At 42.4% G+C, this 16,434-nt stretch overlaps 1 protein-coding gene across 7 annotated transcripts; it reads right to left on the bottom strand.

Annotated features, from left to right (window-relative positions):
- Positions 1–3,392: 3,392 nt before the first annotated feature.
- On the bottom strand, positions 3,393–16,150 carry ccdc51 (coiled-coil domain containing 51). Of its 7 annotated transcripts, none has more exons than XM_073072808.1 (4): positions 15,972–16,150; positions 11,801–12,103; positions 8,558–8,722; positions 3,393–6,571 (listed from the first exon to the last, which is right to left on the bottom strand). In XM_073072808.1, the coding sequence occupies exons 2-4, from the start codon at positions 12,089–12,091 to the stop codon at positions 5,801–5,803; spliced, it is 1,227 nt and encodes a 408-aa protein (XP_072928909.1). In that variant the 5' UTR covers positions 12,092–12,103; positions 15,972–16,150; the 3' UTR covers positions 3,393–5,800. The 7 variants fall into 7 exon arrangements, with proteins under 7 accessions (XP_072928909.1, XP_072928907.1, XP_072928905.1 ...); XM_073072806.1 differs by lacking the exon at positions 15,972–16,150 and adding an exon at positions 15,667–15,789; XM_073072804.1 differs by lacking the exon at positions 15,972–16,150 and adding an exon at positions 15,541–15,784.
- Positions 16,151–16,434: the final 284 nt, after the last annotated feature.

Here is a 16,434-nt window from a genome sequence, read left to right as displayed (position 1 = left end):
AGCAAATGTTCTTGCCTGGGCTTTATCTCTTTCTCATGGTCAGCATAGCAACAGTAATAGTTTGTGTTTCTCAGGGGGGGATGGTTAACTCTCCACCCCATTGTCCATCAGGTCTGTTCATCACTCATAACACTTGTTAACGAATATATCAATTCTTGGCCTTACCCATCTATCTTCAATTCCATGGGCAAATAGCTCTGAGAATATGGTTTATCTGGTATGGTGGTAGAGGCAAATACATTAGAGGCTTTTAAGAGACATTTAGATCGGTACATAAATGTGAGGGAGATGGAGGGATATGGACATGTGTAGCTGGGAGGGTTTGATTTGTTTGGGAGGGGGGTTTGATTTACTTTTTAGCTGGTTCAGCACAACATTGTGAATTGAAGTGCCTGTTCCTGTGCTATGTTCTATGTTAAAAAACTATCCACCACTTTGATGGTTAAACCTGTTTCTTCGTTTGCATCTCTGTTTCACTTCTCACTGTTCAATGCTAACAAACGGAAAATTTTTTCTGAAGTTGAAATTGAGAATAGCAAATATCACTTATTGATCTACATTCAGTGGCTAATGTATTCGGTACCTCTTGTACCTAATGAAGGAGCACTGAGTGTTCATAGTCTTCCACTGCTGTAGCACATCCACTTCAAGATTCGATCCTGTGTGCATTCTGAATAGCACTGTTGCAATGCATGGCCATTTGAGTTACTGTTGCCTTCTTATCAGCTTGAACCGGTCTGGCATTTTCCTCTGACCTCTCTAATTAACAAGGCATTCTTACCCACACAAACTGACACCCATTGTATGTTTTTTGTTTATCGCACTATTCTCTGTAAACTCTGGAGACTGTTGTCCCTGAAAATCCCAAGAGATCAGCAGTTTCTGAGATACTCAAAAAACCCATATGGCACCAACAATCATTTCATGGTCAAAGTCACTTGGATTACATTTTGTCCCCTTTCAAATGTTTGGGCTGAACAACAACTGATCCTCTTGACCATGTCTGCATGCATTTCCTACACCCCAGACCTCCCGTTTCTACCTCTTACCCAAGATCCACAAACCCACTTTTCCAGGTAGGCCCATTGTTTCCTGCCCTACTGAACTTATATCTGCATACCCTGACTGTTTTATCACCCCATTTCAGTCCCTTCCTACCTACGTATGTGACACTTCACATGCTCTGGATCTTTTCAATGATTTCAAGTTCCCTGGCCCCCATTTTCTTATTTTCACTATGCATGTGCAGTCTTTGTACACCTCCATCCCCCACCAGGAAGGCCTCAAAGCTCTCTGTTTCTTTCTGGACACCAGACCCAACCATCACCACTCTCCTCCATTTAGCGAACTTGTCCTCATTCTTATGAACTTTCCCTTTGGCCCTTCCCATTTCCTCCAAACAAAAAGTGTAGCCATGGGCTCATATGGGTCCCAGCTATGCCTTCCTTTTCGTTGGCTACGTGGAACAGTCTACGTTCCGAGCCTACATTGATATCACTCCCCAACTTTTCCTACACTACATCTATGATTGCATTGGTCTGCTTCCTGCACCCATGCAGAGCTTGTCGACTTCATCAACTTTGCCTCCAACTTCCACTGTGCCTTCACATTTACCTAGTCCATTTCTGACACCTCCCTCCCCTTTCTTGATGTCACTGTCTCTATCTCTGTAGATAGTTTATGCCTATTATAAACCCACGGACTCTCAGATCTACCTGGACTATGCCTCTTCCCATCTGTTACTTGTAAAAATTCCATCCTCTTTGCTCTATTTCTCTGTTGCATCTGCTTTCAGGATGAGGCTTTTCATTCCAGAATGAAGGAGAAGTCATCCTTTTTCCAAGAAAGGGTATTCCCTTCCGCCACAGTCAACACTGCCCTCAACCATGTCTTCCATTTCACACACGTCTGCTCTCACCCCATCCTCCCGCCACCATACCAGGGATAGGGTTCCTCTTGCCCTCACCTACCATCCCACCAGTCTCTGTATCCAGCACATAATTCCCCAGAACTTCCACCATCTCCAATGGGATCCCAGCACCAAGCTCATCTTTCCCTACCATCTCTCAGTGGCCACCCATTTTAATTCCATTTCCTATTCCCATTCCAGTATGTCAATCCACTGTTCTGATGAGGTCACACTCAGGTTGGAAGAACAGCACCCTATATTCCGTCTCGGTAGCCTCCAACCTGGTGGCATGAACATCGATTGCTCAAACTTCTGGTAATGCCTCCCCTCTCCTTCACCATTCCCCATCCACTTTTCCCTCTCTCACCTTATCTCCTTGCCTGTCCATTGCCTCCTTCTGGTGCTCCTCCCCTTTTTCTTTCTTCCATGGCATTCTGCCCTTTCCTATTCTTCCTTCTGCAGCCCTGTATCTCTTTCACCAATCAACTTTCACCATGAATCTACCTGGTGCCCAACCTCCACATTTCTCATTCTGCTCTCAGTGAAGGATTTTAATCCTGAATGATAATTAATTTGAGAATGTTCCAGTTCTTTAGTTCACTCCTCCCCCTCCCAGTTTCACCTATCACCTTGGATTTCTGTCTCACTTCCCTGACCTTTTAACTCTATTCATCTTTTTCTCTCCATCCTGCCGAAGGGTCTTGGCCTGAAATGTCGACAGTACTTTTTTCCATAGATGGGGCCTGGCCTGCTGAGTTCCTCCAGCATTTTGAGAGTGTTGCTTTGATTTCCAGCATCTGCAGATTTTCTTGTTTGTGATTGGTTCCAGAGTAATGCTGTTTCATTTGGCTATATTCACGTACGGTCTTGAATTCGAATTTGAACTTGACCTTCAGCTTTGTCCTCTGGACTTCGTCGACCTCTACATATAAATGTCAGGACTCTCCAATCATGGGTTTGATTTTCGGACTTCAACCCCAGGACCTGTCGATCAAGAATTTGACCTCAGGACACGTATCTATCTTTGTGACCCTCGTGACCTGGATGAGGGGAGTCACCAGCCCTTGTGACTCCCACCTGTACAGATATCCGATCTTTGACTCAATGACTTGGGGATCCAGTACAATGTTTTCCAGTTTTTCACATCCTAATCACCCCCAGTTCTCCCACTGCTTACCTACAGTAGGAGTTATTTGTAGTTTTTTAGACATTTTTGCAATGGAACACTACTATTATTGCATTATCTTTCACTGATAGGTACAACTTTCACAAACAGTGGGTCATGAAGAGCAGATCCTGGCATTGTGAGCATAGGTCAGAATATCTGTATTATGTTCGTATTGGTCTGTTCCTTAAGTGTTTCAATAATCACCACCAATAAACGATCATTGTGCATGTTTTGTCCCAAACAAAATAGGAATGCCTTTTATAGAAAAAAAATAAATGGACAACAATTATGGGTAGTGACGTGCTCTGAGATTTAATAAGAGTTGAAGTTAACCAGTGTATTGCACATTGCCAAAGACATGGATTCTGAAGGAATTTAAGGAGGGTTTGGAATTGTGAGCAATGCATTTTAGGAACATTTTACTCTCGTTACTTCATTGCAAAGACCATTGACGTTGAATGCTTTGCATTACAATATATCTGGATGGTGAGCCTGACATCAGTACTGGGAAAGTTATTGTAAGATATTCTAAGGGACTGGATGTAGTATTTGGATAGATGGGACTGATTAGGGATCGTCAGCATGGCTTGGTAGGTTGTGACTAACCAATCTTGTAGAGTTATTTGAAGAAGTTACCAGGGAAGTCGATGAAGGCAATGCAGTGGATGCTGCCTACATAGGCATTTCACAAGGTACCGCATGGGTGGTTGGTTCAGTCATTGGCATTTAAGATGAGGTAGTAAACTGGATTAGCCATTGGTGTTGTGGAGAAGGCAGAGAGTGGTAGTAGATGGTTGCCTCTCTGACCGGATGCCTGTGAGTAGTGGAATGCTGAAGGGATCGTTGCTGGGTCTGTTGTTGTTTGTCATCTATATCAGCAATCTGGCTGATAAAGCAGTTAACTGGATCAACACATTTGCAGGATCTGGACCAGCTGGCAAATGGGGGTGAAAAATAGCTGATGGGAGTTTAATGCAGACAACTACGAGGTGTTGCACATCGGTATGACCAACCAGAGTTGGTCTTACATGGTGAGCAGTGGGGCACCTAGGTGTACAGTAGAACAAAGAGATCTGGGAATGCAAACCCATAATTCCTTGAAAGTGGCATCACAGGTGGATAGGCTCATAAAGAAAGCTTTTGGAACATTGGACTTCATAAATCAAAGTACTGAGTACAGGAGAATGGATGTTATGTTGAAGTTGTATAAGACAATGGTGAAGCCTAATTTGGAGTATTGTGTGCAGTCTTGGTCACCTACCTATAGGAAAAATGTAAATAAGGTTGAATAGGTTAGGACTTTATTCCTTGGAACATAGAAGACTGAGGGGAGATTAATTGATAAAGGTATATAAAATTGTGAGGGGTATAGATAGGGTAAATGCAAGCAGGCATTTTTCCACTGAGGTTTGGAGGGACAACTGCTGGAGATCATGGGTTAACGGTGAAAGGTGAAACATATAAGAGGAACATGAGGGGAAACTTCTTCACTTAGAGGATCCTGAGAGTGTGGAATGAGCTGTCAGTGCAGGTGGTACACTTGAATCAATTTCAATGTTTGGATTGGTACATGGCCAGTAGGAGTATTGATGGCTATGGTCCGGATACAGGTCAATGGGACTAGGTGGGCCTAAGGGCCTGTTTCTGTGTTATATTTTTCTTCTTTTTTTGTAATTTATTTTTTATTGACGTTCATCATCAAACATTTCCATAAGATGTATTTCAGACATTGTACATACATATCATATAGTCATATATGACACAAATCTCCACATAATATTTACCTGAGCTATACACTTATAGAAAAGAGAGGAAAGAAAGAACAAGCAAAAGGAGAAAACTATGTACAAGTAGGGAGTGATCTTTTTTTTAACAACATATTCATTGATTTGTGAGAATAAAATCAGGCCTATGAGGTGTTATGTAGTTAAACCATTTTTCCCAGTATGAATCAAATTGTTCCAGCTTATGATTAACAGATGCTGTTATCTTCTCCATTTTGTAATTGTCCATTGTAATTTCCATCCATGCATTTAAGGTTGGGCTCTCTTGTGATAACTATTTTCTAGTAAGAGTCTTTTTACCAGCCAACAGCAGTATATTCATTAAATAATTATTAAATCTCTTCAACCATTCTTGAGGTACATACCCAAAATATATGGTCTTGCTTTCTAAGGGTATTTCACATTTAAAGATGTCTTGTAGAGCACTGTGTATCCCACTCCAGTAGTTTTTGATAATGGGGCATTCCCAGAAAATATGATAATGGTTTGCATTTTGATTTCCACAATTTCTCCAGCAAACAGGGAGGTTACTATCATAATGGGATTTCTGAGAGGGTGTAATAAAATATCTTATCAAGTTTTTCCATCCGAACTCCCTCCATTTCTGTGAACTGGTACACTTCCAAAGATATTTGTGTCCATTCTTCCTCAGATATAATTATCCCTCCCTCCTTCTCCCATTTTGTTTTAATGTATGAAGTTGAATGTGTTTTAAATCTGACAGTGTCATACTTTTCTATGGATATTTTAAGGACATGAAATGCTGTGCAAATACATGCTGTAAATCGGTAAGCAAGTATTGATCAGTACAAACCCTTTCATATTTGAAACAAAAATGCAATTCAATTGCGAAGTATATTTTCACCATTTGCTGGAAAATGGCATCCAATTTTGGGAAACATTACAAAACTTACAAGCTTCTGAGGTACAGCATCTTTTTTAATTCCCTCTGAAGAAGACATACAATACTGGGAGTGTGAGGGCAAATGCAGCACATGTCAGCACTGTGCTATACACAGTGTTTGTTCTGATTTGATATTCCAGCCTTTTTTCAGTCTCTGCCAAACCAACAATCACATCCTCTGTTGCTAGAGTCTGCCAATCTTGTGTCAATTCTGAAGGCACTGTATGCCATGGCTTGGTCTGTGCAACAACTTTTACTGTCTTGATGTCAGAAGCCACTTGGCCAAGTGACATTTGCAGATTTTTTAACTTTTGCTCCAGCCCCTCTAATGCTGTATTGGTACGCTTCAATGAAGTTGCTTGTTCTTTCAGAGAGATCATGAAAGGATCCAGTTTCAAAACAGATTCTGATTTTCCGGTGTTAGTGGTGGCCTTCCCTGCTTGCTGCACTGCACCGTTTTGGCCAACCAATTCCTTCAAATTGGTCACAAGTGTATTCAGCTCCTTATTTTGGATTTGGTGCATGGACGCCTGTTCTTTAAGAGCTTCCTGCAAGTTCATCGGCCCTTTCTGTGCCTCAAGAAGCAATGCCTTCAGCTCTTGAAGCCGAACTCTATTGATGTAAGTTGACCCCAGGACTCCAATTATGGCTCCCAACACAGACCCCACCAGAGACCAGTTTTTTGTTCTCTCTGCTCTGGCCCGCTCTTTCTCGTGGCTTCCCCTCACTGCTGCTGAGAAGAGAGCAAATGTCTCACGTTCAGCTTCTTCTGCATTTTCATAGGCTGTTCGATGTCTTCTTTCATCCTGATTACAGGATAGAAAACAAAATTAAATGCAATATTAAACTTTATTTTCTCGACCTTTGCTTATTAAAAAAAAAAGAGAGCGCTAAGGACGGACACATTGAGCGTAGCAGATGGGGACAGGCAGCTGCAAAGACAAATTCAAGAGTGTTTAATGTAATTTCCAGTGCACAGGTATAAAGAAACATGTAATAATTGTTACTCCAAATCTGATGCAACCAAATAAAAAACATAACAAAAGCACACAATAATTAAAAAAAAAATACAGTTCTGTGCAAAAGTCTTAAGCACACTATTTATAGATATATATAGATAGATAGATAGCCAGAGTGAGGGGAGAGCTGTGGGAGGTGTGTGGGACAGGTGGCACAGAAGGAGTGCCAGGGACAGGGGGGATAGCAGAGGTTTAGACACACACAGCCCTGAGACACCAGGCAAGGTCATCTGATTACAAACAATTGGTTTATTGATCATTACAGAATGTCTCTCTGGTGCTTTCTGCTCCGACCTCTCTCCATCCCCCTTTTCCCAGCCATGGTTCTTCTCCCCCTGCTCTCTTCCCACTCTCAATCCATAATAGAGACCCATATCAGAATCAAGTTTATCCTCAATTACGTATGTCATGAAATTTTTGCTGTCTTTTTGAGGCAGCAGTGCAGTACAATGCATAAAATTACTGCAGTACTGTGCAAAAGCTTTAGGCACCCTAGCTATATATATCTAAGAATTTTTTCACAGTACCGTATAAATATGTAAGATAGTTTATGTACATATGTTGATTATATGTACATTACGTGACTCTAGGCAAAGGAGTGTCTGTACATGAGGTGACTGACAGAAACTGATAAAGTAGTGGTGGCTGGCAGTGTGGAGGAGTGGGTTAGTGGGTGGAGATGTTGATCAGCCTTACTGCTTGGGGGAAAGTCACTGTTTTTGAGTCTGGTGATCCTGGTGCGGATGCTACGTAGCCTCCTCCCTGATGGGAATGGACAAGCAGTCCATGAGCAGTGTTGATGGGATTCTTCATGATGCTGCTGGCTCTTCTTTGGTCATGGTATACATGACCTTGATGGTGGGTAGGCTGGTACCGGTGATGTGTTGGGCGGTTTTGACTACCCGTTGTGGTGCCTTCCGGTCTGTTGCAGTGCAGTTTCAGCACTGTTAGGATGCTCTCTGCTGTGCACCTGTTGTATGACATGAGTATAGATGTGCATTGTCCAACTCTCTTCAGCCTCCTGAGAAAGCAGAGGCACTGGCGAGCTTTCCTGATTGTTTAGAATGAATGGGTCCAAGACAGGTTGTGCAAGATGTGCAGTCTCAGGAGTTTGAAACTTCTTGTAATTTCCACTGCTATCCTGCCGATGTAAAAGGGTCGTGGGTGGTGCGAGTTCCAAAGTTGATAACCATCTCTTTTGTCTTCTTGATATTGAGGAAGAGGTTATTTGCCTCTTGCGTGCAAACCCATAGCAAATTGTAGATGGCACCACAGTTATTACAATTGTTCTTTACAGCAGTATATTTTGTTAGCTGTAGCAACACCAACTACAGACTTTTCCTCAGGATTTACCCTCAAAGCCTTCCACATGAGTGGGTATAGTTGCATGGCAGCGGAGGGTGGAGATCAGAGTTTTCCTTCTCCTAGATGAGCTGCCAACTACGGCTGATGAGCCCCATCTACCTGACTCGTTTTAAGGCACTAGTGAACTACCTTTGCCCTTTCTCCTGTCAGTAGAGACTGTTCTGCTGGGCTTAGTGGCTAAACGTCATGTAAAATCCAGAAGCTGCATTTGGTTGTCAGAGACCATTTGAGATGCACGCCATTGGGAGCATTTAATAGATAGTGGGAGGTGATCCCCACTAATCCCCTCCTTCACCCCACCTCCCCCCAACCCAGCTATAGCAACCTTAGGAACCCAATTGTTATTATCCCTCAAATATCAGTGTATAATTACAGAGCAAAGCAAATTAGCAAAAAAAAAATCCTCACTTGAAGCAGTTTATGTTCTTGAGTGGCCAGCTCTAGATAGTGACTGTCCTCCCGTGAGACTCTGTCTAATTTATCCCGAACCTCCTTCAATTTCAGTTGCTGAGCTTCAAGGGTTTCCTGGCTTTGTCGAACAACACCACGGGCAACCATGAATGCTTTCTCTGCCTAAGAGGAACAATGCATTTGTCAGTCACTCATTATCATTTCAGTTTTTATCGCAGGCTTCCAGTTCTTTATATATAGCCCAACACATTTAACAACAGCTAGTAGGTATAACAACTTACATCAGAATCAGGTTAAATATCACTGCCATGTCATGAAATTAATTGTTTTGTGCAATACTAATAACAAAAACCAAAAATTACAACAAGTACATAAAATAAAATAAATAAGTAGTGTAAAAAGAGAGGAAGAAGTACGGAGGTGGTGTTCATGGGTTCAATGTCCATTCAGAAATCTGATGACAGAGGGGAAAGAAGCTGTTCCTGAAACACTGAGTGTGTGTCTTCAGGCTCCTGTACCTCCTCCCTGATGGCAGTAATAAGAAGAGGCACCCTCTGGGTGACGGGTGTCCTTAATGATGGATGGCCTTTTGAAGGTCTCATAGATGCTGGTGCCTATGATGGAGCTGACTGAGTTCACAACTTTCTGCAGCTTTTTCTGATCCTGTGCAGTGGCCCCTCCATACCAGATGTTGATGCAACTAGTTAGAATGTTCTCCACGGTACATCTGTACATTTATATGTGCTTTCAACTTCATGTAACATCTCAGTTTTATCAAACAAACTTTAATACCACTCAACTGCAGGTAGTCTGAGAAAAGGTTATGACAAGCTTGGGCAAAAATGATACCCAATAATAAAGAACTACTTTATGGGTGGTGTTCTACCTTCAATATCTTTGATTTCACTGTTGTCAGATCAATTATGGTGTCAATAGTAAAACGTGAAGTTAAAAAATATAAGTGGTATCTGAAATGCAAACATTAACTTCTTTAAAGACGCTTTCTGATCCAGTGAGTATACTTAGCAGTACATTTTCTTTTGAACAGAAAAACAAATTATAGCAAACAGATCAGTCAGTGCTCAGGTGTGGCTGTTGATCCGTAGCCACTGGGCTTCTGGACAGGCTCCACACTCTCCGGAGTCATACACTCTCTTCTGGGGACTCTGAAGTTTATGTTCCTTGTGTTTTTGTTTACTTCTTTCGATTACAATTTGATCGAGACACTTCAGCGCTGCGCTGAACTAACTCTACAATTAATGTTATTTCTTCACTTTTTATTGTTTGCACAACCTATATATTTTTTTAAACATTGGATGTTTGATGGCCTTGTTATGTGGGGTTTTTTCGTTTAACAGGTTCTATTCTGTTTCTTTGTTTGCGGCTGCCTGCAAGAAGATGAATCTCAAGATCGTATACTGTATACATACCTTGAACCTGATCTTCTTATGTCTGCATATGTATGCACAGGACCTGACATTTCTTCTCCCCAGCCACCACCCCAAACCAGTCACTGGAACCTTTTCAACTTAATATACAGCAAACTGAGATGAACAAGCTTATGAATCAAATGGTGGTCACGTCCTCTATAGTTCTATCAGAATTGTTCTAAACAAGTTTTTCTTATACTCCATACTATGCCAATTTCAAGTACCCTTGATTTACCACTTCATTGCATTTTCACTACTGTAAGAAAGATTATTTAGAGATACAGCAACCCCAATTTAACCTTAACCTAATCACAGGGCAATTTACCAATTAACTATTGTCTTTGGAAGACCCAGAGAAAACCCATGTATTCCACAGAGACTCCTTACAGTGGATGTCGTGCTAACCACTATATTACCATGACACCCAAAATGAAAGCAAGACTCAAACAACATGCAGGCATGGCTGCTAAGTGGCATACAGCATTTGTGCTCAAGTCAGGCAACTTCCATCTCCAAAATAATCTAACCACATTGTCTTCAGTGTAGGAGACATCACTATTGACATTGTGTTCAACTGGAACAGTGACTTGGTTACTGTGAATGTAGCGGCAGGTTGGATAGCCTGCTATGAGTGACACAAAGCTAATCCATCATTTACAAGTCACTCACCAGAAGTGTGTTGGAACACATAGTGATTGCCTGGCCTGAACAGATACCAGCCACAAATCAGTCTTCTGGGCGACTTGCTTGGCATCTTCATTTGTTTGGTTCGCTTACTTGTGTTTAAAGGTCTTAATGGTCTGGGACCGGAGATCATAGAATCTTTTTTTTTATAACGTTGCTTAATCTCTCAGGTCTTCCTTCGATTGTCTCTTAAATTTAAACAATCTACACTTAAAGATAATTGGCAAGTCAGGATTTTTGAACTACAGTGCTAAACTGTGGAACCTAAAACTATAAGGGATGTAGACTTAGTAGACATTTTTAAATGCCAGCTCAAAACCCATTTTTTTGACCTTGCTTTTAGCTTTCATCTGTTTGACTCTTATTTTCATGTTTATTTTTATTTTATGTTCATACTTTTATCCCATTGTAAAACACCTTGAACTACAACAGCTGTCTGAAAAGTACTCTATAAATAAAGTTATTATTATCCAACATGGCAATACTGCAAACGCTGCCCTCAATCATATCTCTTCCATTCCGCGCATGTCTGCCCTCACCCCATCCTCCCGCCACCCCATCTGGGATAGGGTTCCTCTTGTCCTCACCTACCACCCCACCAGCCTCCACGCCCAGCAGATAATTCTCCAGAAATTCCTCCATCTCCAACAGGATCCCACCACCAAGCACATCTGCCCCTCCCCCACCCTTTTTGCTTTACACAGGGATCCATTTGTCCCTTCTCATTGATCTCCCTCCCAGTATTAATCCATGCAGGCAGCACAAGTGCTACATCTACCCCTACACTTCCTCCCTCACCTACACTCAGGACCCCAAACGGCCACCTGAAGATAAACCGCACCCTAATTCGAAATATACCATGATTGTCACTGTGTCAAAATTCTGGAAACCCCGACTGAACAAAATATCAGAGCACCTTAACTGGAAGGACTGCAAGCATCTAAAATGGTGTCTCACCCCTCCACATTCCCAACAGTAAGAAGGGATGGACTATAACTGCTGGCCCTGCCAGTGACAATCACAGCCTGTATTTGAATAAAAATTAATTTACTGTGTCAAACATTATTCAATAGCAGTCTGCAGTTCAGACATCATAAGTGGCACATTATTTCTATAATTGCTTTACCTCTGTGACATTCAGCTGTGCCTCTTGAACTTCTTTCAGTCCAACAAACTCCTCATAGTTTTCCCACAGGGTGTTAGCTGTGGTTCGGATGTGGTGTATCGTCTTTTTGCTTAAATTCTTTCCCAGTTCTACCAATTTCATAGGTGTAGCATCTTTATTTTCACTTAGAGCCTTGGTAACTGTTTTCTGTGAGGCTTGGGAACAGTAAAGGCGGACTTGGAGACTATTGCTTCTTACAATTTGGAAGCAATAAACACGGGAGCACATCATACCAAATTGCCCCTTCTTCATCACTGTTGAGTGCTTAAAAAAAAATGCTCATTCAGTCAAAACTAAATAGCCTGCAAATGCATTGACAAAGATTGTTTAGAGCATTCATAACAACAATTTGAATTTTAAATAAACTTTTACTTCTTTAAATTTAGATTCAGATTCATTTCTCACATCTACATGGAAGCATTCAGGAAATGCATCGTTTGTGTTACCAACCAGTACATCCAAAAATGTGCTAGGAGCAGCCCACAAGTGTTGCCACATATCCAGCATCATCTTAACATGCTCACAATTCTTGGCAGGAAACAAACAGAACACAACAACAGCAGAAGAAAAAAAACACACACAAAATGCCAGAGGAACTCAACAAGTCAGGCAGCATCTATGGAGAAGAGTAAACAGTTGACGGTTCAAGTGGAGACCCTTTTTCAGGATTGAAAAGGAAGGGGGAAGATGCCAGAATAGAAGTGTAGGGGAGAGGAAGGAGGCAAGCTAGAAAGTGATAGATGAAGCCAAGTGGACGGGAAAAGTAAAGGGCTGGAGAGGAGAAATCTGATAGGAGAGGATAGTGGACCATAGTAGAGAGGGAAAGAGGAGGGGACCCAAGTGGAGGTGATAGGCAAGGGAGAAGAGGTATGAGGCCACAGTAGGGAACAGAAGAGGGGAGGGCAAGGGGATTTTTTTTACTGGAAGGAGAAATCAATATTTACGACAAGGTTGGAGGGTACCCAGACAGAACTTAAAGTGTTGCTCCTCCACCCTGAAGACAGCCTCACAAGAGACCACGGACCAACATATCAGAATGGGAATCAGAATTAAAATGCCTGGCCATCAAAAAGCCCCACCTGTGGCTGAGGTACTCCACACAGCGATTTACGATGTATCTCACTAATGTAGAGGAGGCACATTGGGAGCACCAGACACAAAAGATGACCCCAGCAGATTCCCAGGTGATGTGTTGCCTCACCTGGAAGGACTGTCTGCAGCTCTGAATGGAGGTGAATAGGCAGGAGTAGCACTTTAGCTGCTTGCAAGGATAAGTTGGAGAATAGTTGGGCAGGATGAATCACGAAGGCAGTGATCCCCACAGAAAGCAGAGGGAAGGGTGGGAGGTAAAGATGTGTTTAGGTGTCAGGATCCCTTTTGGAGATGGCAGAAGTTGTGCAGGATGATGTGTTGGATGCAGAGGCTCATGGGGTGGTAGGTAAGGACAAGAGGAACTCTATTATTGTTAAGGTGGCAGGAAGATAGGGTGAGTATGGATGTTAGGGGAATGGAGGAGATAAAGATGAGGGCAGCATCAATGGTGGAGGAAGGAAAACCCTGTACTTTGAAGACAGAGGATATCTCAAATATCTTGGAAAGGAAAGCCTCATCCTGGGAACAGATATGGCAGAGAGGAAGGAACTGAGAAAAGGGAATAGCACTTTTACAGGAGGCAGGATAGGAAGAGATATAGTCAAAATAATTGTGGGAATCGGTAGGTTTATAAAAGATGTTGGTTGACAGTTTGTCTACAGAGATGGAGATAGAGAGATTGAGAAATTGAGAAAGTGGAGGGTGGTGTCAGAAATGGACCTAGGACACTTAAGGACAGGGTGGAAGTTAAAGGCAAAATTGATGAAATTGATGAGCTCATCATGGATGCAAGAAGCAGCAGCAATGTAGTTGTCAATGTGGCAGAGGAAGAGCTAGGGAGCATTACTGGAGAAGGCTTGTAACATAAGACTGTTCTGCATAGCCAATGAAATGGCAAGCAAAGCTGTGGCCCACACGGGTACCCATGGCTACCTCATGAGCCTGCGGAAAATGAGAGGAGCTGAAGGAGAAATTGTTGAGGGTGAGGACGTTCTGCCAGACAGAGGAGGGTGGTGGTGGAGGGGAACAGGTTGGTTCTTTTGATGAGAAAGCAGTGGAGAGCTATAAGGCCTTCTTGATGGGTATAAAAGTGTATGGGGACTGGACATCCATGGTGAAAGTGAGTTGGTCAGGGCCAGGGAATTGAAAGTTATTGAGGAAATCGAGAGCATGAGAAGTGTCACAGATGTAAGTGGGAAGGGACTGAACCAAAGGAGATAGAATGGAGTTGTTTGTGCATCTTGGGAAAGAGATAGAAGCAAGCAGCTCAGAGTAAGGGAACTATAGGCTTGGTAGCAGTGGATGGGAGTTGATAATGTCAGTGATGTTGTCGAAGAGTTTTCTGATAGTCGGAGTGTGGTCCTCTTCAAGAGGTAGGTAAGAGGAGATGCCTGAGAGTTGCCACTTGGCCTGTCAGTCCACCACAGTGTAAGAGCACCTCCTTTGTCTGTGGATTTGATGGTAAGATAGGGATTGCTGCAGAGAGAGTGAAGGGCAGTGTGTTCAGAGGGGAAAGGTTTGAGGAGTGAGAAGTGCTGAAATTGAGCAGATTGATGACTCGTCATTGAGATGAAAAGATCCTACTGGCATGAATACTGATGTATCCTTCTGATAAAAATAATTTTTATCCCCCTCCCCTCTTCTCTTATTTCCCACTCTGGCCTCTTACCTCTCCTCACCTGCCTATCACACTCCCCCCCCCCCCCCCACCACTCTCCAGTGCCCTTCATTCTTTCCTTTCTCCCATGATCTACTTTCATCTCCTTTTAGATTCCTTTTTGTCCAGTCCTTTACCTTTCTTACTGACCTGGCTTCACCTATCACCCTCCAGCTATCTTCCTTCCCCTCCCTCCACCTTTTTCCTGGCATCTTCCCACTTCCTTCCAATCCTGAAGAGGGGTCTTAGCCTGAAATGTGGACTGTTTGTTTATTTCCATCGATGCTGCCTGTTTTGCTGAGTTCCTCCAACATTTTGTGTATGTTGCTTTGGAGGTTCAGCATCTGTTTATGAACTGCAGAAAAAGCCCCTTTCCACACCTACAGTCCTCCAACTCCAAGACAGGCTTAGGGCCAACAATTATTGACTATTTCTGACTGTCACTGAATAGAATCAGTCATTTTGTAGATTAAGAGTCAGCCATACTGCTCTGGGTTTGTAGTCACTGAGGCCTGACCCAGGAAGAGAAACATATTTCCTTCCTTAAAAGGACTTCACTAAACCAGTATTAACAATTATTATTACTGATAGTAACTTACTTCAGATTTAAATAACCAGAATCTAAAATTCTCAGTTGTGTGGGTAGTATCCGATTATGTCTTAAGATCTTTGTCCAACCTTTTGGATTAATGGTAATAAATGCTGGCATTGCCACATCTCATAAATAGTCCAGTAATCTAACTACTATACCACCATGCATCTCATCTTTCCTACTAACCACATGAGAAAGCTAGGATTTTATTTATATATTACTTCAATCATCAATACGTAAAAAAAAATAGAGCAAGTACAATCACTGATCATAAATCACACACTCAGTAACAGCTGTAGTCTACGTTATGTGCTGTTATAACAAGAGTTTCAGTCTTTCATTATCACCACCTCTCCCTACCTCCATTCACATCTGAAGACCATTTGCACTGTATTCACACACATTTACAGTGGTAGCAATAACTGCAATCCACTCCCTCTATACCCACTCACGGCTTGAGCCATCTTTCTTCTGTTGAATGCTTACTGTTCTCGAATCTACTAAAGCTTCTTTTGAATCCAGAGGGTATTCTGTAGGTAGCTTTGTGCAGAGTCTAACACACTCAACTCTCCCCTCCGTCGGCAGTGCGACCTCTGGACCCGCCCATTCCCTCTGACCTTTCACCTTGCTGCTGTCGGCGCCGGCTTCGGCTCCCCGGCAACCGGATTAAGCCGCCGTGCTGCAACTAAAGCACAGATCTATATCCCCTCTTTTGCAAATTTTTAGGACAGGCTAACTTTTCTCACGTTACCTCCCGCGTTCTGGTTACATTTATTACAAGAAGCACAAACCTTTGGGCTAATTTATTCACATTCCGTCCCACCAGAGGTGGGTCTGCTTCTGCTCTTCCATTCCAGATCTGCCGATTCGTCGCAATGTTATTCACTTCATGTCCTTTTCCAAATACAGAGAAGCAGCACAGTTTCTCTTTAATCCAACTAATATTTATGCTACAACCGCCTCCAAGATGCTTGTCACTGAACGCTTTTCTGAGAGACTGGTCCCGAATGTGCTGGCGTGGAATCAATTACTCTATTTGCTCTGCTGTCACTTGGCTGTTTCCACTCCGCAGATTCGTTTCTTTCATTCATTCCAGTGATTCTAAATGTAGTTAAATATAAATATTTAATAGAGTAGATAAGAATTGCAGCATAACAGTTATCATTTTTTACGCATAAGTGGTCGGAATTAATGTACTCGGCACCGAGTACTTTTTCCATGGAGTATGTAGGGTGATGAATGTGCTGTGCCGTG

Source organism: Hemitrygon akajei, chromosome 19 (genome assembly GCF_048418815.1).
Source record: "Hemitrygon akajei chromosome 19, sHemAka1.3, whole genome shotgun sequence".
In the NCBI taxonomy this organism is placed as follows: Eukaryota; Metazoa; Chordata; class Chondrichthyes; order Myliobatiformes; family Dasyatidae; genus Hemitrygon; species Hemitrygon akajei.
The sequence above is the reverse complement of the archived record's forward strand: the minus strand, read 5'-3'. Positions and strand labels throughout refer to the sequence as shown.